General features: G+C 52.0%; 6 protein-coding genes across 6 annotated transcripts; 2 read left to right on the forward strand and 4 right to left on the reverse strand.

Annotated features, from left to right (window-relative positions):
* Positions 1-336: 336 nt before the first annotated feature.
* Positions 337-4,906, reverse strand: SCP_0800650 (predicted protein; the record flags this gene model as incomplete). Its single annotated transcript, XM_027760660.1, has 6 exons — positions 337-442; positions 971-1,051; positions 1,089-2,842; positions 2,904-3,239; positions 3,308-4,203; positions 4,270-4,906. 6 exons carry the CDS (start codon positions 4,904-4,906, stop codon positions 337-339), a joined length of 3,810 nt encoding a protein of 1,269 aa, XP_027616461.1.
* A 386-nt stretch (positions 4,907-5,292) lies between these two features.
* On the reverse strand, positions 5,293-6,003 carry SCP_0800660 (hypothetical protein; the record flags this gene model as incomplete). Its single annotated transcript, XM_027760661.1, has 5 exons — positions 5,293-5,355; positions 5,420-5,667; positions 5,726-5,787; positions 5,848-5,941; positions 6,000-6,003. 5 exons carry the CDS (start codon positions 6,001-6,003, stop codon positions 5,293-5,295), a joined length of 471 nt encoding a protein of 156 aa, XP_027616462.1.
* Positions 6,004-7,253: 1,250 nt separating this feature from the next.
* On the reverse strand, positions 7,254-9,359 carry SCP_0800670 (hypothetical protein; the record flags this gene model as incomplete). The annotated part of the gene is made up of 10 exons (XM_027760662.1): positions 7,254-7,937; positions 8,000-8,329; positions 8,383-8,449; positions 8,508-8,595; positions 8,643-8,727; positions 8,781-8,942; positions 8,995-9,022; positions 9,078-9,119; positions 9,171-9,257; positions 9,313-9,359. The coding sequence occupies 10 exons, from the start codon at positions 9,357-9,359 to the stop codon at positions 7,254-7,256; spliced, it is 1,620 nt and encodes a 539-aa protein (XP_027616463.1).
* A 1,415-nt stretch (positions 9,360-10,774) lies between these two features.
* Positions 10,775-12,823, forward strand: SCP_0800680 (Efflux pump vrtL; the record flags this gene model as incomplete). The annotated part of the gene is made up of 13 exons (XM_027760663.1): positions 10,775-10,779; positions 10,835-11,007; positions 11,067-11,150; positions 11,206-11,297; positions 11,359-11,505; positions 11,562-11,625; positions 11,687-11,798; positions 11,855-11,967; positions 12,021-12,212; positions 12,268-12,362; positions 12,416-12,506; positions 12,561-12,699; positions 12,760-12,823. The coding sequence occupies 13 exons, from the start codon at positions 10,775-10,777 to the stop codon at positions 12,821-12,823; spliced, it is 1,371 nt and encodes a 456-aa protein (XP_027616464.1).
* Positions 12,824-16,778: 3,955 nt separating this feature from the next.
* Positions 16,779-17,621, forward strand: SCP_0800690 (Peptidyl-prolyl cis-trans isomerase; the record flags this gene model as incomplete). Its single annotated transcript, XM_027760664.1, has 6 exons — positions 16,779-16,834; positions 16,899-16,911; positions 16,985-17,140; positions 17,200-17,275; positions 17,324-17,403; positions 17,460-17,621. 6 exons carry the CDS (start codon positions 16,779-16,781, stop codon positions 17,619-17,621), a joined length of 543 nt encoding a protein of 180 aa, XP_027616465.1.
* Positions 17,622-19,835: 2,214 nt separating this feature from the next.
* Positions 19,836-20,742, reverse strand: SCP_0800700 (hypothetical protein; the record flags this gene model as incomplete). The annotated part of the gene is made up of 2 exons (XM_027760665.1): positions 19,836-20,447; positions 20,494-20,742. The coding sequence occupies 2 exons, from the start codon at positions 20,740-20,742 to the stop codon at positions 19,836-19,838; spliced, it is 861 nt and encodes a 286-aa protein (XP_027616466.1).
* Between the last annotated feature and the right edge of the window lie 345 nt (positions 20,743-21,087).

The following is a 21,087-nucleotide window of genomic DNA, read 5'->3' on the forward strand; positions in this document are numbered from 1 at the left end:
AAACATATTTTCGACCGTCGGAGCTACATACGGGCCGTCATACATGTACAATGTTAGGCCGGATGTTCCCACAATGTAAGGAACTTAGATATTAGTCCCCGTCTCCGGTGACTACGTGTATATTTGTCTACTTGTAGTACTCTCGCTAATCCTATGCACCGCCCTGTCGGGCCCTTATCTACCGCATCGCGCCGAATGGGGAGCATGCAGTCTGGCTAACCGACCTTCGCGGACGCACCGCGACCTTCGCGTGCGGCGCTCGCATGTCCTCTCGTGTCCGACGTCCGTTTTCCTTCCGTTCAGCGAGGCTGGCTGGGGACTCGCGCCGGCGCTCGGTCAGGCGACGCGCGTGGACGGATTAGGCAGGAGGGACTGTAAACGGACTGTAATTCCGCGCGTGACCGGCGTGACAGGACTGTCAATCTGGCGGAGGAAGTTTGCGCTGACGAACAGCATATCAGATCTCGTGCTGGTCGGGGTAATTTGCACTACGTTACGAGTCACCTTACACAGTATTCCCATCTCGAACTACCACCGGTACCCTCGTATTGCGAATTATCGAGCACGATTTTGAACATGAGATTATTGCAGAACAACATAGCGGCACGAGAAGCATATGTACGTAGATACCAACAGTGGAATCAAGACGAGGAATGGGGAAGACACGACAAGGAACGATTAGAATGCGGCGCTGGAGTCGCAAGCCGTATGAGGTATCGCTAACGAGGGGACAACGTAAAGTATATAGCTGATAACGGATAGCGTTCGGAGGGCGCGGTGCCTGAAGGTTCGGCGGCCGTGCTGTCACAAAGAGAAAGCATAAAACAAAATGAGAGTGAAAGCGCGCAGCACGCATGCTGCCCCAGAATATGTAGGTATACGTACGAGCGTCCCAAGCGACCAGGCCAGGAGGACCCCGCATATACAGTGGCAGAATTGTTAAGCACAAATGTGGAACGGTAGTACGCACACTGCAGCAGAACGCAATGCTGTACTATCGTCGTCAACGTTCCTATTCTTCTTCTCCTCCTTCTTCTCCTTCTTCTTCTTCCTCGGTGACATTATGCAAAGGCGCACCATGGACGTACCGGTTGGGAAGGTTGGGCTCCCGATCTGAGGGTAAAGACTCCGCGTCCACATCTGACTCCTCTGTCTCCGAGAGCATTGCAACTGACGCAGATGTTCCCGCTGTGGGAGAAATTGCCGCCGGTGGTACAGGGACATGTCCAGATGGAGAGGGTGAACGCTCTGTTGGTGAAGACTGCGCTTGGAGCGAGGCTGTCGTACGAACAGGCAAGCGCGAGGCGGGAATGGGTGCAGGACTAGAGATCGCGGAACGTTCACGCTCACGGTACAACTCGATGAGCGAAGCAGTCTTGCTCGGTGTTGGCAGAGGCCTGATGGAAGAGGGCCCGGCTCTACTGTCATCAGAGGGTGGCAGCGGGGAACGTCTGCCCAATGACGACAGGTTGGCTGCCGCATCCCTTAAGGGACTGGTGTCAGCATTCGACTGCATGGAAGACGTGCTGGGGGTGAATTCAGCCTTTGTGCGGTCATCTGTGGAGTACGACGACTTAGAATATGACGACTTGGAATATGACGACGATGAAGATGTACCATCGAGCTTCGGATGCACAGGATGCACGGGATGTACGGGGGTTGGGGGTTCCACCACAATCGGGACGTCATTATGGAGCTCTTCACTCTCAAGGGATGGTCTTTCGAAGCGGTCGCGGGGGTCGTCATCGTCGTTCCGGGTAGCTCGTCGCTCTGGATGGAGATCAAAATATCCCAACTTTTTTCTGAAGACAGGAACGTGTGCCTCTTCTTCGTCCTCATCCTCGTCCTCTTCATCATCTCCCCCATATAGCGCGGACTCCCGAGCCTGCTCTCGCGAGACGACAGACTCTCCCAGCGTTGTAGTGTCTTCGCCACGTTCCGCGTCACCACATAGCGATTCTACAGGCTCCATGTCGGTGTCATCATTGTCGTCCGCCGAAAGGTGCTCCCGTACAGAGGCCAATACCTCGGACACCTCCTGGCTCGCCAGCTCCGGGTCAGACCTTCCACCTTTGAGCCCATGACCATTGCGCAGATCTACGTCTTGGCCGGCCATGCGGCGGCTGTTGTTGGCAACAAGAATGTCGACCCACGCATCGTCTTTAGACTGGCGCTTGCTGTGCTTCCCGCTTCCGAGATCATCTTCGTCAAAACTAGCTAGGCGGGTGTCAAAGTCTACGTTCTCGTACTCCGCAGGCGGGACGCCAGAGCGTCGTGACCCACCTGGACTGACAGGTAATCGGAACCGTCTCTTGGTGCTCGGACTCGGAGACGCCACCGCCTCCTGACGGAGTATGCGTAGAGTAGGCGAATCGGTGCGGGCTTGTATACGTGGCACGGGATTGAGCCACTTCTCGGGTGCTACTGTGAGTAGCGCCTCGCTATGGCCAGGAGTCGCGACGGTGCTCGCAGCGGGGCCTGGCGAACGTGTCTCTCGCTGAAATTCTTTGGATGGGCTGCGGGCGAGCGAGATGATTTTTGTCGTGCTGCCATTCGAGCGGAGCATACCTTCGAACTCGACTTCACGATATGATGGGCTATTAGGGACGTGTCCAATGACATAAGGCCGACCATTCAGGGTTGCGGCAGGCTTCCATTGCTTTGATTTCGACGTATTACCAAAGAGCGAAGGCAACCGGCGTCGATTCGTACCAGACGCTGCGAGTTGTTGCTGATATTCCCAAGGGACAAATTCTTCGAAGAGAATGAGCGTAGTCGATGTGCGTGGATCTGCAGTTCCAGATGTTGTGGTTCTCGTGACTGGGAGAGATTTGAACTCCACCTAAGCCACGGTAGAAAGTTAGTAGAACCATGCACTAACAAATGCAAATGTCAACACCTACCAATGCCCAGTTGCACTCGCGATGTATCTCTTCCCACCTCTCAGCATCCATCCACCCTCCACCGTATACCAAATCACAAAATACATCGAGGAAAGCCTCTTCGATGACTTCCTCCGAGCCCATCACCGGTTCAGTGTCCCACCCGAAAGCCGGCAGCGACTTCTGCGTTTTCTTCAGCTTGCGTGAAATTTCTGCAGAGTGCGATGGCCATGAATTGACAGTGTTCGTGACAGGAGGACTAAATTGAAGCGTTGCGTTCAAGGGTGCATCTGAGCGCGTAAATCCAGATGAAGAAAAATCCTGCCAGGTGAGCGTCGCACGTTTGGCTGCGCGGGACTGAAGACGCGTGTACATTAATATACATAGCACATCCTCATTGTGCAAACACAATGAATGCGACTTACTGCTCTCGCGCCCTCTGTCAGGTCGAACTGTAGCTTCTTCTCGTCCGCACCAAGATCACCGAAGCCCATTACCTCAAATTCTCCCCACTTCAAATCTGTGAGACTCCTGAAGCGGTCTTCGCTTGCCTTCCCAATCGAATGTTCTTGGTCGTCAAAAAGACTTGATGTCACTGAAGATGTCGTGGAAACGGACGATGCGAGCGAAGGGACGGTGTTGGTTGATGCGGGAGAACTTCCGCCAGTGTCGGGATAAAATGTTGATGGGAGATCCATCCGCTTCCTGTACGCGTCCGAGTAACGGGGCTGGAGTTTGAGCGAAGACGGTGCGATGCGCTCCCAATCCTTCGAGTTCACGAGCGCACGCTCACCAGCAATAGATGTTGGACCTCGTGGTCTGTGCCCCCAGCTGGCGGCGGACTTAACGAGGTCAGGCGAGTACATTCGCACGTTGCGCCGCACGCTCAAGACCCTCACCGTGCGTGCGCCCCGCCGCGGCTGCGGCCGGTCGTGCTTGCAGATGGACGGCAGCATCCCGGGGTATCCGTGGATCCATGCCTTCAACCTCGTCGGGACACCCAGCGCAAGCGTGCTCGAGCCTGAACCGGACCCAGTCCCTGATACGTCCTGCCAGCGGATAAACGACAGCATGAGGTGTTCCGTGGCTGTCGTTGCCCGCAGGTAATACATGTAGACGTGATGGAACGCCAGCGTCGACGGTCCGAGCCCAAACAGCAATGGGCCAAACAACGGGGAGAGCGTCGGCGGCGTGTGCCCGGACGACGCCGAGTGCGCCGTGAACCGTGTCAGTAACGAGAGTAAGTTGACGAGCAGCGACTGTAGAATCGGCTCCAATGGCGCGAGAAACTCAGCGAAATGCGCCTCGGGATAGTTCAACGCTGCGGCGGCGGCGGCGTAGGCCAGCGGTCAGTGCGACACCCGGTGAGCGGACGCGGCGTACGCACCAGTCTCTGCGTCTCTCCAGTCGACGTAGCTCTGTAATCCGAGCAGGCCGCGCACCTCCTGCCCCTTCACGATGCGCACTACCCGCGCTAGTCCCCACCGGAGACACATCCCGAGCTCGTGCGGGCCCGCAAACCGAGCCTCGTCTCGCCATTGCCGCTCCGACTCTACGCCGGGCTTGCTACACGTCCTCAGAAATGCCTGTATTGGTCGCTTCACCGCCGACGACGACACGTCCAGAGCCAACGTCGAGAAGATGAATGGCGTCGTCAGTCCCCGCGTGCCCAGCTCGTTCCCCACAACGTCCACCAGCCGTGCGACCTCTTCGAGCCCCAGCACGACATGTCGCCCGTACGAGAGGTAGCCGTAGTCGTTGCTCTGCCGCCCCGGTTCCTCGCCCGCCTCGAAACGTGGGGGATCGAGGTTCAGGGGTAGAAAGCTACCGTCTGGGACCTCACATTCCTGAGTTTCCGGCTCTGGCGAGGCGACCTTCTTCGACTTCTTGTGCTTTGTCGAAGAGACGATGAGGGTGCGGGCGGAGCCCCTGCTGTTAATCCTCCCAAATTCGTCGAAGGCGGCTGCAGCGTCGGATTTCTTCGGTGTGGATATGGTGCGTGCTCGAGAGAAAAGACTGGGCATCGACAAGGAAATGTCGCAAGGCAGTGAATTGAGGAGTTAGGGGAAGTGAAGGCTACACTTGGGGTAAGCGTCGCTAAGCGACGTCGCGACGTCGGTATTTCTGAATATTTCGAGCCAAGCGTTCCGGCAGATTGGCACAAGCTTGAACGTTGACCGTGACAATTGACAACAAAGAATAGAACAAGAATATTGAAGACGGGGAGAGGAAGCGAAAAGTGTCTGGAACAAGTTCGCAAACTCGTGATCCGTCGCGATTTCACACAGGTTTCACCAAACTTTCAGAAGAAATTACATTGCACTGCAGGTAATACAGCAAGAGCATAATATACACCGTGAATGGATGTGTACAGAACAGTGAAACAAGCTGCCATGGTCGTAGTCGATGATCAGACATCCACTTTGGCAGGAGAGACACCTGCAGGAGGAGAATATTTGGGCGGCTGATACGGCTATCGGAGAAAGAAATCAGGTTTTCTGAACTATCCAGGCAAGTGCCAGGAAATAAGAACTCACCGGTGCAAAGCCGTTCTGTGGATCGTATCCGCCAAGCGTGGGAGGTGGGTACTGAGGGTATTCTGGTTGATAGTAACCAGCATTGCCATTGGCCATGTAAGCCCCGCCGTCTATGTACGGGGATCCCTGTTGTGGGTACGCAGGAGGGGGAACCGGGGCAGGCGCAGCGATATACGCCAAATTGCGGCGCTGCACTTGACGTCTCCGCATCCACATTACGACGAAAAGGAGCAACACAACTACCACAGCTACTCAAATTTGAACAAGTTAATAACGGTATTCACAAAAACAATAGACAATCCTCACCAATGACGATCCCTATTGCAGCCCGTACACCTGTAGCCATCGTGCATCGTTCATATCCATCCCTGTTGTCAGAACCGTTAGGGGACACGCAAAATCGCATAACTGTGACCAAAGGTACTAACGAATCAATATAACAGTACGCATGCGCTGTTGGTAAAGCTGAAAGCATCAACAGCACTGCTGCTAGTTGAATGCTACGGTTCTCAAAACTCGCAGCTATTGATCATCAACCTTGTCAGTCAACAGTATTCTTCAACAGTAACATTGAACTCACCCATTGTGTGAATATAGTCGAAGGTCGTAAGAATGTGCAAGAAGAGATGAGAGAATAGATGAAGGGTGGGCGTGGTAACACGATGTGATGATGCTGTGCCCCATACCGTGACACCGGAAGCAAACGGCAGTGAGCGCGGCCCGTACTCGGCCTCGATCCGCCCAATCGACACGGAACCTGACGAGGAAACGACTAAAATTGACTGACTACGCTAACACGAGGTTACTCACCTCGTCAGAACGTGACCAGAAATCGAGATAAGACAAATGCTGTACATTAAAAAAGAAGTCACAAATGGTAACTCATGACAGACCTTCGAGATCGGCACTCAATTCAAACTTCACGAGATGATACCCAACGACGCAATATCCACAAGATCCGCACCACTTACATGCCGATCAGATCCAATGTGGAGTGCTTTACTGATCCGACTTCTCAACCTGACGAATAAGCGACGACGAACAATATTGAGAGGAAATCCGCCCTGCAAGCAGAGTGACCTCAGCAAGATTGGAGTAGTGGTCAGCATCACAATTTCGCACACCTGATAAGTTCGGTTCTTGCCCAATGCATATCAAGACAGAGATCCACGTAATCGATGAAGTATTTGGAAGACGTTGTACTGCGTCCTTCCCTGACAGAGAAATTTTGTAACCTCGAAACAATAAGTTTCATAAAATTGCAGAAGACACGGCGCCTGGTCGGAAAAGCTTGGGTGGTCATTTGACTATGTTTGACAAGGTGTGCCATGTATTGGGTACTATGTGAGGACATCCCGCAGAGATCAAGTTCAAAGACTGATCTCAAGTGTCATAGAAGCCACAGTGGGCAGCGATGCAAGTATGCAACGCCACAAGATACTTGTGCCCATAATTTCACTAGGGTGCGGCAAGCTTGAGCAGGAACGCACTTTATTGCGTCAGTTGTACCTAAACTTCTATCACATACGACAGGAAATACAATTCTACAACAGTAGCCCTTCAGCGAGCAGGAAAGTGGCAACAATGGCCCAAGCTGAGCAAAGAGAGTCGATGTCGGTTCTACATAGTAGCTCTACAAAAAATGAGGGTTACGATGCTGATGATCGCGTATTAGTCGGAATAAAGGATCCTGAAAGTTCAAATTATAACGTCTGAGAATCGACAAACATACGAAACTTCGAACATGAAGCACTGCACCGGGAGCGACATCGTGTTTTGGAGAACTCAACAAGCTTTGATCCGGTAGGGATCGAGCAGTGGGGAGGAATCCACTTTAGGTATCGTCCTCCGGATACACTACCGGTTCGGACAACCTGAGGACCTCGTTCCAGTCCTTCTTCCTCCTCCTAATGATCGAGAAATAGTCCATCCCGCCCGTCCACTGCCCGTTCGCCCGTCTCTTGTCTCCGCACGCAGTCTTCGCGAAGAATTCCGCCGGGTCATCCGGCAGGCCCAGCTCCTGAAGCGCGAAGTCCATGACGAGACCGCGCAAGTTCTCGCGCGCGACGTATAAGCGGTGGAGAGCGGTGGGACCAAGCGCGAGCAGACGCATGAGCACGACGAACGCACGGAACGAGGAGACGCCATCTTCGAGCCACCGGAGGGACATCCACATCACCGGGGGAACGAGAAGTGCTCTCGCAGGCGAAACCGTGGCAGCATATACAGTGCTTACGGCTACTACGAGGAATATCCCAAACGTACCGCACAGCTGTTTCGTGTGCGCGATACGGACCTCGGCATCAGCCATGGCGGTCTTGCTTTTGAGTAGGCGTACACCAACGTATGATGACGCGAAGACGGGCAACCAGAGAATCAAGCCCGGGAACGAGAGCGTGAAGAGTATTAAGGCCCACAGGAAACGCAGGACAATCCTACCAATGACGGCCAGGCGTCGTAGAGGGCGACGAATACGGTCATCATTGATCCGCAAATGGGTGAGACGTTCTGTATAGTCCTGCGAGAGATGAGTCGGAGGTACCGATAAACGAAGTGCGAATGCTCGGAACAACGCCTCACCTGCAAAGCAACCCCCAGCTGCGCGACTTTGTCCCTCTCGTCCTTCGCATACTCGCCAAACAAGGGTACTATCTCTTTTATTGGCGTGCACGGCTCCCGCGCCGCATGCGCAGATTTGAACGCCTCAAGGAAGATCTTGACAGTCCGGACGTGGTCTCCCAAACTTATTGTGGTACCAAGAGGGGCGTAGAGCTGTGCGGCCATCTTTGCGTTGCGCTGCATCTTCCATGAGGGTGCATGAAGCGTCCCCGCACCGACCCGTTCCTCTATTTGCGCCGTCAACCTCCTGATGTGGTTGAACTCGATGGGTTCCAACAACTCAGGGTGGTCCTACACGGTACTAAGCGAGCGGATCATCCGCTTAGTCACTGTAGCTCGCTCACCTTCGGTTTGAACTTCATAGGCGGCTGGAAAGAAACCAACACATCGGAACGGAAGTGTTGTCGGTTCCTGAGTAGTACCAAAGCGTCAGTAGGCATGCGGGACACCACGGATTAAACGCACTCACATGTAGGTTATCGAGCACGGAAGAATGGAAATCTCAAAGTCCGGCTTGTTGCGGTTTCTCGAAAGAACTTGTGAAACGAGGCGGCCCACTGGAGGAAATGAGCATTCAGGGAACATGCAACGAATACACACTTACCTCCAGACCTCATTGGTGCAAGTGCTGAACTGTAGCGACTAACACCCTCTGGAAAGAAACCGACCGCTTCTCCGACCTCAAGAGCCTGATTCCTAGTATCAGCCAATGTTACCATATCGTGAATGCCAAAGATAATACCTCAACCAGTTTCAGCAATGCTTCACTGTTGTCAACCTGTCCATTTGCGAAATCGACCCGTCGCTTCACAGGAACCGCCCCAGTCAGTGAAATAAGCCATGCCACGAATGTAGTCTTCCCAAAATGAGTTGATTTAGCTGTGACCCTCAGCATACTTCTCCGCTGGGTTCAGAACTGTGAGTAATACAAGACGTAGGGTATATAGCAGATGTACCTTCTGCGGAATCGAAACCAATAGCATTCTGTTGAGTCACCAAATCAGCCTTCGCAATATTCTCCTATCAATGCTGCACTCACGCAGCATCGGTGACCGAGTTATCGTGGTTGGCACAAACAATGCTATGGTGGAGAATAAGAAGGAAGCCGCGTGTTGCAATAGATGGTGCGTACCAAGCCTCCCCATTTCCAGGAATCAGGTGCGTATTCTCTACAACTATATTTCCATAGAATATGTTGAGAACAAGCCTCAGAAAAAACCTGGAAAAATATTCAGCGAGTCATCGACGAGTAATACACGTAGTGGTAGGGATACCTGACGCAGAAGTACGCCCAGGGAGTGCTAGTAGTAGTTGCAATCATAGTACTATAGTAAGTTACGAAGCGTGTAATTGGAAGGGGCGCATAGGGTCTTCATGTTGCGAGACTCGTTGTACTTAAAAGAGCTACGGGTCTGCATGACGTTCAATCATATGACATGTCTGGCGGCGGTCGGATGTCTGAATGTTTTGTCCCAGGGGCGCTGGAGGCACTGGGGTAAGATTTACAAATACAATAAAACAAAGAAAGGAATTGAAGTGGCATGCCTCGTATCTTGACTATAATCGCATCGGTCGTCGGATATTGAACGCAAGTTGCACCGGCAGCACTCACACCAGTAGATTGGAACAATCGCTCCTCTCTTCGATACCCATTGACCGATGTGATGTGAAAATGGCGTACGGGTGAAGGAAGAGTGACATCAACATATCTTCTAGTCTTGAAGCTGTAGGAAATTGACAGCTGTGAGTTAAAAGCAGGAAAACCTGAGCGGTGCCGACGACGTGGACGAAATTGAAACACCATATTTGAAACCGGCATGTGACTTTGACCCTGAGCTGTATTATCGGCGTAGTCAGTTAAATTTGCTCGTTTACTCGTGTACTAGCTCAGGCTCACTCTCTCGCACTTTGTTTCTACTCTCCATCGACGTCAATATCGTTGGTTGACGGCACAATCTCATGTGTCCCTATGTCGGCCGCCGACTCCTTCGTAGAATCCGACCTGTTCGCATCCGGCGTAGTTCGGAGGAAAACAAGCTCGATATCTTCTGCCGCTGCAACCACATCTCTATTTCATCCCATAATTATGTTTCTTTAGCTCCACGCGGGTTTTTGGTGCGCCGTCTTCTCTTTGCTCCGCCATCGGTCCTTATGAGATCAATGGCTGGTGGGACGGAACCGAATAGCTGTACCATTTCACTGAGCGCCAGTGGCCCACGTCGCATGCACGCTAAGATATAGATGCGGCCGTTCTTTACTGCCGACGTTTGAAGGCGAATCAATATCAGCAGCGTGGGTTCAAAATGCGCCATCTGTTCAGTCGCTTTGGTCGTCCCACAGGGCATTTCCTGCATAATCGGAGCCAGAACTACCGAATCGTAGTTGACAGCCATCATATCATACATATAAGCACAAGCTTGAAGGGAGCGAAGCGTCACAGTCCAGTCCGCCTTTCCCTCCAGTTCATATCTAAGTGAGTATGTGAGCGAGGTCATTTATTCAGCGACTCTTACTCTTGTGCATGGACAGGTAATTATGTCTACCAATCGGATAATTAGTGTGAGCACGTTGTCTGTAGATGACTCCAAGGGGTCGCCAGTGGTCTCTCAAGTCGATATAGAAAACCAATTTGGAGCGACTGAGGTCCATTTCGACGCTCTCCACGATACAGAGTCAACGAAAGAATCTGATGTCTTCATCGTTGACTGGGATGGACCTGAAGATCCGGAAAATCCAATGAAGTGAGCCACTATGTCTACGATCGTTAATATGGTGTACTGATACGCCCTATTGTAGCTGGAGTTATAGGCGCAAATGGGCAGCTACTGTAGTCGTGTCTGCGTTCGCCTTCATCACACCTGTTACATCTTCTATTATTGCCCCTGCAAGCCTTCAACTCACCGAGCACTTCGGTATTGGCAACAGCACAGAGTTGGCTTGCGTAACTTCCATATTTGTTCTTGCATATGGTAGATGTCTTGAAAGAACTATGTTGTTGGCAGTAGTCTAACCAGTTCTCCCCACATAGCCTTTGGACCGTTGCTCCTCGGACCCCTCAGTGAACTGTACGGACGCTCAAGAGTACTTCAGCTCGCAAACTTGTGGTATCTGGGTGCGCAGTCCAGTATCATCGCGTCACATTCGTTGAAACGTCTGACACCGAAAAGCATGGAATATCGGTTGTGGTCTTTCCCAAAACACTAGCCAGATAATGGCTTTCCGTTTTCTTGCTGGCCTTGGAGGCAGCGCGCCGCTTTCGGTCTGTCGTCTTGATATTGACCCTCGAGCCTTTCATATTTGCTTACTTCGCTCGCCTGCAGATCGGCGGTGGCGTCCTCGCAGACTGTTGGAAGCCGGAAGAAAGAGGGAAAGCTATCGCTCTATACTCCGTCGCTCCAGTGCTTGGACCAGTCATTGGTCCCGTTGTCGGTGCATGGATCGCACAGAAGTCGACTTGGCGATGGGTGGTAAATATAATTTTCTGTTCCGCGAGCGAGCGACAGCCTGTGACAGACTGCTGCAGTTCTACTCCACAAGCATCGCAGACGCAGTGATCCAAGTCCTTGGTCTGTTCTTCCTGAAAGAGTGTAAGCCGGCCGAACTACTTTACCGTGCGTGGCTGACTGATTTGTTGCGGTGGCGCATTAGCCTTTGCTCCTCTCCTCTTGGCGCGGAAGGCGAATGAATTGCGGAAGAACCCGACGGAGAAGGCTGCACGCGCCCGTGAAATCCGTTCGAAGTTTGACAATGCGGATCGAGAGTCAGTAGCATCGTTTTCTCCCCGAATTTCAATTTTGAGCTGACCACTATTTGCAGATGGAAATCTACTATGGCACGAGCACTGAGGCGGCCACTCATGCTCTTCATCCACGAACCGATCGTCCAGCTTCTCGGGGTGTACTTCTGCTTCGTTTACGGCTTGCTCTACAGTATGTCGCCTTAAGCATAGCTGTGTGATGCCCTCACTCACTATGAATCATAGTCTTCCTCACGACGATGCCTTCGATCTTCGAACTCGTCTATCGCGAGACCGTGGGGATTGCTGGGCTCAACTACTTCGCGCTTGGCGTGGGGTTAGTCGGTGCAGCGCAGCTCAACGCGCTCATGTTGGACAAGCTCTACAAGCACTTGATGCAAAAACACGGCGGCGAAGGAAAGCCTGAGTATCGACTCCGTAAGTTGGAGGTGGACGTGCCTTGGGGAGACCGACTGATCGTTCTGTCGATCAGCGTCCATGATTCCGGGTACGCTGCTCACCCCTATCGGCCTGCTCATTTCTGGGTGGACAGCTAAGCGCAGTATTCATTGGGTCGTCCCGGACATTGTAAGCATCTTCCAGTTTCTCTTGTCCGTGCTCCCCATCTAATTTTTCCCCAGGGAATTGCATTAGTTGGCGCGGGAACCATTCTGAACTTCATCAGCATCCAGACATACGTCGTCGACGCCTTCTCAATGCACGCCGCCTCCGGTATATGACTTCCACACCCATGTCCGGGCGCTTGCTGATCGGCTCTGCACACAGCCCTGGCTGCGATCACCTTCCTGCGCAGTCTCGCAGGTTTTGGCTTTCCGCTCTTCGCTCCCTCAATGTACACGGCGCTAGGGTACGGCAAAGGAAATTCTATCCTTGCCGCAGTAGGGATCGTCGTCGGTTGCCCAGCGTGCATATCTTGATATTATTCGCAGTATTTTGTCATTGCTAATCTTCGACATCACTGCAGGCCATTCATATTATGGTTCTATGGCGAACGCATACGGAAGGCGAGTAAGTTTGCTCGCCATTAGTAGCCGGTCCACCAGAGCTCCTGGGTCTGGCTACACCATACATTACGCCTTCCATTTCTATTGAGATGCCCTGCAGTCCTCCCCCTCTTGCTGTATACATTCTCTATAGGGCATAGAACACCCTTTTGTTATGTCTCTCATTTCTTCACCAGGTACTTCATTGCTTCATTGTTGCAGGTCTATTTTATCCTTTCACGGGGCACGACATGTCGCCGTAATCATGATAATGGTACATAAGTCTCTGTACTTCGTACAAATTCCGGCTATGTCTGCGAAGAATGAGAAAAGAAGTCGCAGCAAGAAGTCGCAGCAACGGACTCTTGATTCAGATACAGTGTCCCGAGTTGAATTGTATCTTGGAGAGGTATAACTTCGTTGCGGGAGAGGCTAGCCTGGAAGCACATTGTGCACCATTGCAAACTGCATGATGATCATGATGATGCAATCTGTGTATTTATACTGCAAGTATGCGAGCAAGTGCGCCAAGGAACAGTCCCAAACGTATGCTAAGATAGGCACTAATAATAAGGGGTCTGTCAAGGAAGTGTGATGTCTCTGCTGCTGTGAAGACAGTGTCTCATGAGTACTGCGTGAATTACCGTACACAGAAATCATGAGCAACGGCGCATAGAGGAATAGAAGCAGAACATTGGAGGGCGTGTTTTTCCATACACGTAGTCTCGAAGATGTCAGTGGTGTGGTTGCGCCCCATTTACGGCTAACCTCCGAATTGTGTGGGCCTCGGCCTGGAACAACACAATAGCTCTACATCGCAGCCACCGCGGAACCACTCGAGCTCGTGTTCGTTCAAGGTTGTGTACCTTGAGAAGCAGCAGAACGCACCGCGAAGACTCAGAACATTCTATCGCCGTACACGTGCACCCTCTTCCGTACTCCACAGGTGGTGCTCATGGAAGCTAGGCCCACGAAAGCCCCGGTCGTACTCTTCGTGTTTGCTTCGGCTCCTGGATTGCCCACGAGGTGATACGCACCAGTGAGGAAGTTGGAATGTTCCTCATCCAGACGGCTACTCCGCACGATCCTCACCGAGATTGGCCCCACATTTACTTCACCATAACGGGGTGCAAGCGGCGGCATGCTAGGTTTGCATATACCTTCGAAGATGACCGGCCCGGATAGCTATTCAAAGCACCTTGTTTGACAACATGGGCAGATGGAAGTTCAGATGAAAGCGGAGTCGATGATCCAGCGGCTTTTGGAATGCGCAGTTTTCGAAGGTGCCTCTCCGGTGGTGTCGCACTGCGAAGGTCCGATGAACTTGGGTCTGATGGGGCCTAGAGCATGAAATAAATTAATGAAGCCGAGAAATCGATCATCATCTTCGGCCTTGAAGGTTACAACCAACATAGCGGGCTTCTCTTTCCTCCCCCTCCTGAGAGGCCGAAACCTGTAGATTCGGTTGAATTGGTTGGTCCGCGGGCCTCGATAATGGATCTGCAGGAACCCTGATCAGTCCAAAGGTGGCTCGTAGATGCTGAGCGCTGTGACTTCGAAGACCACGATACCTGATCCTCAGATTATTGTCCAGGCTTAGAATGTCTTCAATGCAGAAAGACCTTCCAAGTTAAGCATCAGCAGGACACGTACAACTCCGCGACTAGAAAAAGGTACCGTGACTTGACGGTGAACATGAGACATCAGTCGTCGACACGTTTCCACGTTTCCTTCTATCCCGCAGTAGACTGGGCTGCTAGAGGAATTAGTCTATTCAGAAACCCGGTTTGCGCAGAACCCCCCCTGCTTTTGGTAATTTCATCATGGCTCTGAAAAATCGAAGACGCTACCTGTCAATGTTTAACAGCGGTCTCCTGGGTCCGCTGTCAAGCTCTGTGGGGGCGCACGCATTGGTCGGGTGCTAGCGCTGGTCGGTGTGTCCGATGTTGTTTATCGAGTGCACGCTCATCGCCTACCACGTCGAGTAGTGGTGTCCCATCGTTGTTAAGGTGAGGTGAGAAAGCTTTGCATCAAGTGGGCACCTTGACACACAGACCAAAGAGGTAGCACACACCAAAATGCGGCAGCCGGCCATTGCTTATCGTCTCCAATGATTACGCGGACGCGGTCCCCCGTGTGTGACACGGCGAGCAATATTAATGTCAGGGAGTCGCGGTACTCGGTGGTTGACGCCGTCATTGGCGCTCATTGACATTCCTTTGATGTTCGCATTTTTCTCTTCAGCAGTTCCGGGGAAAGGGGGAATTAGTTTCCCGCGGGGGGTTTCTGAATAGACTCATCTGTGCTAGAGGCTAGAGCGAGTTCTGAAGAAGGATTCTTGAGACTGGATAACCGTGTATGCCGAAAACTTAATGCCGTGGCAGACGCATACACGTGACTAACGCTAGCTATCACCTCCGCAATATTGAATAGTATTGACTCGTTAGCTTCGTTCATCCTGCCATCTCCATACGGATGATGGACTTGCGAAGAGGAACGCACTCACTTGCGATGCCTCGTGTTTTCTCACCTCTTGTACGTTTTATTGTCTGTGGTCATGTCAGTTTATCCGAGCTGGTGTATCCGGTCCGTTGTATTCCGCACCTCGAGTGCCAGGGAGACTTTCTCATCCTCCTGTATCCTGTCCCGTCTCATCCTACTTCCAAGGTGTGTCTTCCTTCGCCGTTGAATCTTGTCAATAATTCCTGTGATACCTATGTGCATTGGCTACAAGTGCTCGTGCATTCTTCTTGCCAATGCCGATCTGATCTGAACTGATTTCTAACAAGTGCCCCATTTGCCTCAAGTCGTGAATCCCTCTAAGCTTACTGCGGATTGCGGTAATATTGCTGTAACTAACGCTTATGGACTCATCAGCAACGTGGCTTGCTTTTTGTTGAACGTCATTGGACGATGGTACTCTGATGTCCAACTGCACGGGTCTGAGTTCGTCGGGAGACTTCGATGTCCTTCCGGTGAGCGATATCCATCCGTGTAGCTGCTGTCTTTGACCTAAAGCTTTATGCTTTCTTTTTCCAGATATTGCGCAACCTTTGCTACAAAACGCCGGCACAGCTGACGCTGTAAGGCATTGGGAAAGTGTCATCGATGTGATGATCGTGACTCTACTTTTGCAGTTTGCTCCCATCCCCGTGTGACAGGTCACGTACAAGGGCATGGCGTGCTATCTATGCACCTCTGGCTGCTGTGATATGTCCACCCAGCCTGACGGCAAGGTGCCCATACTTCGGCACGACGGCGGCGGCTAAGACGAACCATGCTCGCTCTAAAGACGTCTACCGTATCCTCGTGCGCGATGTATGGAACCACCGGAGCCCAGACTTTCATTTATTCCTATCTGTGCGCCTGCCGAATTTCAGACATCTTGCCGACCGCGGGAGACACACTGCACCTGGCCCGCCATCCCCTTCCCTGCGCCACGCCCTCGATTCTGAGCTGAAATTTTGTCTTCCTTAAGCTTGGCACCATGGCTTCGTGGCCTATCTTGTTGTGTCGCTGGCCTGTCCAATGGTACTAATCAACACGTGGAGTGGAGGTGTACGGTAATTGTCCACCTCCTTCCTCGAGATGTGGAGGGCCGAGGGTCCAGGTCGCTCTTCTCGTGTCGCAGAGAAGCTACCCCCGTTCTCCTCGCGGGTTCACTCGAGTATCCTCTCTCAGGAAATGACAATGTAATCTGCATTCGTGATCTAGTGAGAAATCAAGTTCACACTGTGTAGATCGCGTTAAAATTAGGCTGCCTGGAGAAATACATATCTGTACCTAGTATAAAGAGCGTCGGTCGACGAAGGATTCTGTATCACCGCAAAGCCTCCCTCTCAACCCTCCGACCTAAATCTATCTAGTAATCTACCGAGCCTCTGAGTCTCAGCCACATTCACGTGAGTTCGACTACGCCGGCGCTTACAGCCCCCGCGAAAATTCGATTGACTCGTTGCCGCTTTCCTATCCCCTCCGCTCACTGGTTCCCGCGTCAAAAATGGCGTCTTTCCTGCGCCGCTTCGCTACCTCAGGTTCAGCTGCCAAAACACCGATGTAATCACGCTGCTATGAAATTGTTGAGCGCATATTGACTATCTGCGTCATTTTCGATGACCAGGTCGAACGTATTTGTGAGTACTTAGTACTTGCTGGTGTTGTTGTCCAATGTTGCGGGACGTGATGCTAAGGTGACAATCTGCGCAGTTTGACGTGGCCGTCGACCAGAAGCCTGCTGGCCGGATAGTGTTCAGGCTGTTCGACGACGTTGTGCCCAAGACCGCGAAGAACTTCCGGGAACTTGCAACAGGCCAGCATGGATTCGGATACGCGGGCAGCTCGTTCCACAGAGTTATTCCAAACGTGAGTTTTTTGTGTTCTATATCTACGTGTCACCGACCCCTTCTGCTTGGAAATCGTAGTTCATGCTCCAGGGCGGCGACTTCACACGTCACAACGGTACTGGCGGGAAGTCGATCTACGGGGAAAAGTTCACAGGTGGGTTTCGTTGATATATCAGCCTGCTCATCGCTGAAGTCTTAATAGACGAGAACTTCCAGCTGCGACATACCAAGCCAGGTCTACTTTCCATGGCTAACGCGGGTCCCAACACGAATGGTTCGCAGGTGAGTCTAGCGGTTCATCATAGGGCAGAATACTCGCTCATGTAGTGGATTTGCAGTTCTTCATCACAACGGTGGTGACATCATGGCTAGATGGCAAGCACGTTGTTTTCGGCGAGGTTGTCGATGGCATGGACGTCGTGAAGCAGGTTGAGGCGGTCGGGACCGACTCCGGGCGTCCAAAGTCCAAAGTCACCATCACATCTTCCGGCACTGTCTGAATATCCCTCTGCTCACCGTCGGCATCTCTCACTTGTATGTCCTACCACGGGAAAACGTTGTGTATATTACTTGCACACATCTACGAATTTTCTTGCATTCCGGTTTCCGGCCCAATCTATCTATCCGTGTGCTACTCAGCGGCATAGACAGAGTTATGGACCGTCCAATGAGCAGGCTTTCTAAGGAGACAAAAGATTTCATACGTGCCTCTTGCCAGATGTCAGCGCTCCGCCGTCGAAGTTGTAGTGTGTTTATCGGCCGGGAACAACAGTTCTTGCTTCATGCACTGTGCTTCAACGAAGACGGCGGCCGGCGATCCAGGGAATTGCCAATGGCTGCCTCTTTTCCCTTCCATGTGAATAATACGGGAGCTCACATCCAACTGGGAGGTCTGCAGCGTATTGCGGCCGGAACATGAGGGAAGACGACACATTAATGACCAGATCGGAACCAATAGGTGTTCGTGGTGGTAAGCATGTATAGGATACGAGACTGGGTGAGTACAAACGCGGGGGTGGACCGAAGAGTTTGCTCATCATCCCAACCAGAGCACTCAGGCCGAACAGCGGCTGGATGATTGCGAGTGAGGAAACCTCAATATACATGATTCTACCACAAATTCCGACAGGTCAGTCGCTCAACATCCCTTTGAGAATCTGCCATCACTTACAAGACATGTTAAGTGCCTACGAACGTGGTAGGCATGCAAAGGAGGGTTACCGGACCGTCATACGTAGTTTTGCCGCGAACCTAGTGGCGATCTGCTTTCAATGCAAACATCCTGCTGGCAACTGAAGATGGTCCAAAAATGTCAGATCGTCGAAATGTATATAAAAGGTTTCGTGACATACGATCCCAGAATCAAGAAGCTTCCGCTGAGGATTGAACGCCCATATAATATATCGGCAATTAATGGTCTCAAAGACCGGGGGCAACTCGATTGGGAGGAACGCGCAACTTCGCAGTCCCGACATGTCCGGAAAAGGAAGTCATTGTAGATCAGATCAGCCGCACGACCAAACTGATTATAGCGCACCGTCACATTTCATGGGAAATCAATTTAGTCAAGATGAGTGCTGACCAGCGCATGAATTCATCTTTACGAAATACAGTGATGTGCGATGTAGTCTCACCTGGACACGAGGCGAAGAGCTGGTGATCGCCTTTCTGAAGCGTCTGTAAGTCAAACTTGAATTGGCCACGGATCAGACACTATTCCGAATCAGCGATTGTATTCTGGGACACGGGGAAGTATGTCGCCATACATTTTCAGTCTGACGTACCAAAAGTGGGCGCAGTCCTTGAACAGATTCACTCCGTCCAGGGCACAGGGATGGCGCACTTCTCCTGTGTGAAGAACAGATTAGCTCAGTTAGGATCAGTCAACAATCCACAAGGCATTGAACGAGGTACCCGTCGGGCCCTGCGAACTGTTAGAGTTCAGACGGGTTGCAAACCCACAGGTTCGGATCATTAGATTGCTCTTATAGATTGAAAACGGTCTTGGGTTGCATTGGCTGGATCCAAGATGCGCTCATCCACTGTCAGCTGTGACTGCGAGAACCAGCACCGAGACTTGCGCCTAGTATATCCCATGAGTGCTGGCCACGGATGGACACTGGCGGATCTCGGCCAGTGACTCGGATCGCTGTTTCTATGAGATAAGCGTACTACATGAGAGGTTGGTGTGCAAATGAGATCACTCACCTCGGGTCGAGACAACGGAAGTTGAGACTCGGACTTAAGGTCCAATGCACTGCCGCGAAAGTAGCTTTCTTTGGAGGGTAACTCACTGTGAGCAGATAACAATTTGGCGACACTGCGCCTATTGAACGGATGCATTAAGTGTCCCTGGCAATGCGGATGGTTCTCAAGCCAATCATGCAGGTAATAGATTATTGTGACAATTGTGACAATGGAGCATGATAGTATACGGTTCTGCAGTCCATGCGTAGCCGCAGACAATATATGCTGTACATGGGCTTAAGATGGGACCGCCATGGGGCACAAGACTTCGTCAGCCAACCACATCGCCACCAAGTTACTCGTCTTCAAGACGTCTCTATGATTGTCCACCACTATCCGGAACTGCTCTCTGTTTAGACTGCTGGGAACCACGTCCTCGCCGAGAATATTCATTACTTCCCCCCGAACTTGAGTCTCCCTCGACAACTGTGCTGCCACTTCCCTGAGCATGCCTGTATCGATCAAGCTTAGGTAGTAGTCGGTAGTGAAAGTCTCTTCCTTTCACCAAGGACGTACGACATGAATCTAGCGTGGCATCTTGCATCGCGGCATCGGAGAGCCTCCTCGAATAGATGAATGCCACCACTGTTGGCGACGAGACGTGAGAATACAAATCCGCCTCGCGGACAGGCTTCAATCTCCGCCTCCCATATTAGCCTGCAAAACGTAGTCTGGTCCTGCATATTGCGCGCGTGGAGTGGGTCGTTGCTACCCCACAAAGGATGGTTGACGATGAACGGCGGGTACCGCGCTAATGAGGCGATCGGCTGTGTGCTGGAAATTTCCCAGTCGATGATTGCAGTGATACGAGGCTGGGATTTTGTGAGATCGATCATGATATGGTGAGAATTGAAGTCGCCTTGGCACAGACAGAACCCCGCTCCGTCGAGCGACGAATTGAAGAAGCCCGGAATGAGCGAGCGAATGTACCATGCTTGCGTATAATGATACGGCTTCACATCGCTTCCAAAATCGGCTTCGCAAGGCCTGCAAGTTGGCGGTTGCGTAACGCTCGAAGTATGCCGTACTGCTCGAAAATGTGGAAGACATGCAGCGAGCAGCCGTGTCATCCACTTCGGCTAAGACTGCGGTGGGTTCTATACACCACGAACCAGGGCAACCCACACCCCTGTTGAAGAAAAGGGCCCCAATCTTGTCGAAGCGTTGCAAAGACAACTCCAAAATGATGTCAACCACCTGACGGAGCACGATCTCGCGCTGACCGTCCTCCATGTCGTCCCACACATCGCTGAGTGGTGCACCGTGGACTTTCGACATCAATATGAAAGGCCGATGCACGCCATGGTCCCAATGGGCCCTAAAATGCAGGACATTGGGGATCGCAATGTGAGTATGCGTGGCCACGTATTTCATAGTCGCAACCTCGCTGGAGATTCAATTGGAAAGAGCGCTACGGTGCTCGGGGGTGGGTTCATCGCGAGAATGTGGCACGCGGGCGACGATGGTCGTTCTGTCCGGATTGTCTAGATGAAGGAAACGGACGACATGATTTTCACCCGGCAACGGGTCATCCCACGCGGCAGATTGCACTGCACAAACTCCACACGCAATCGCAGAGAGTGTGTTCCAGTCGACAGCAGCGATTGTAGCTCGAGAGCGACGCTCCCAATCAGACGGATTCGAGCTGTTGCACGCGGTGGTACTCACAGGTGTGGACAACAAGGGCATCGTTCAAGGAGAGGATGAATTTGAATGGGT

The sequence above is a fragment of the Sparassis crispa genome (genome assembly GCF_003851025.1).
Source record: "Sparassis crispa DNA, contig_000007F, whole genome shotgun sequence".
Taxonomy (NCBI): domain Eukaryota; kingdom Fungi; phylum Basidiomycota; class Agaricomycetes; order Polyporales; family Sparassidaceae; genus Sparassis; species Sparassis crispa.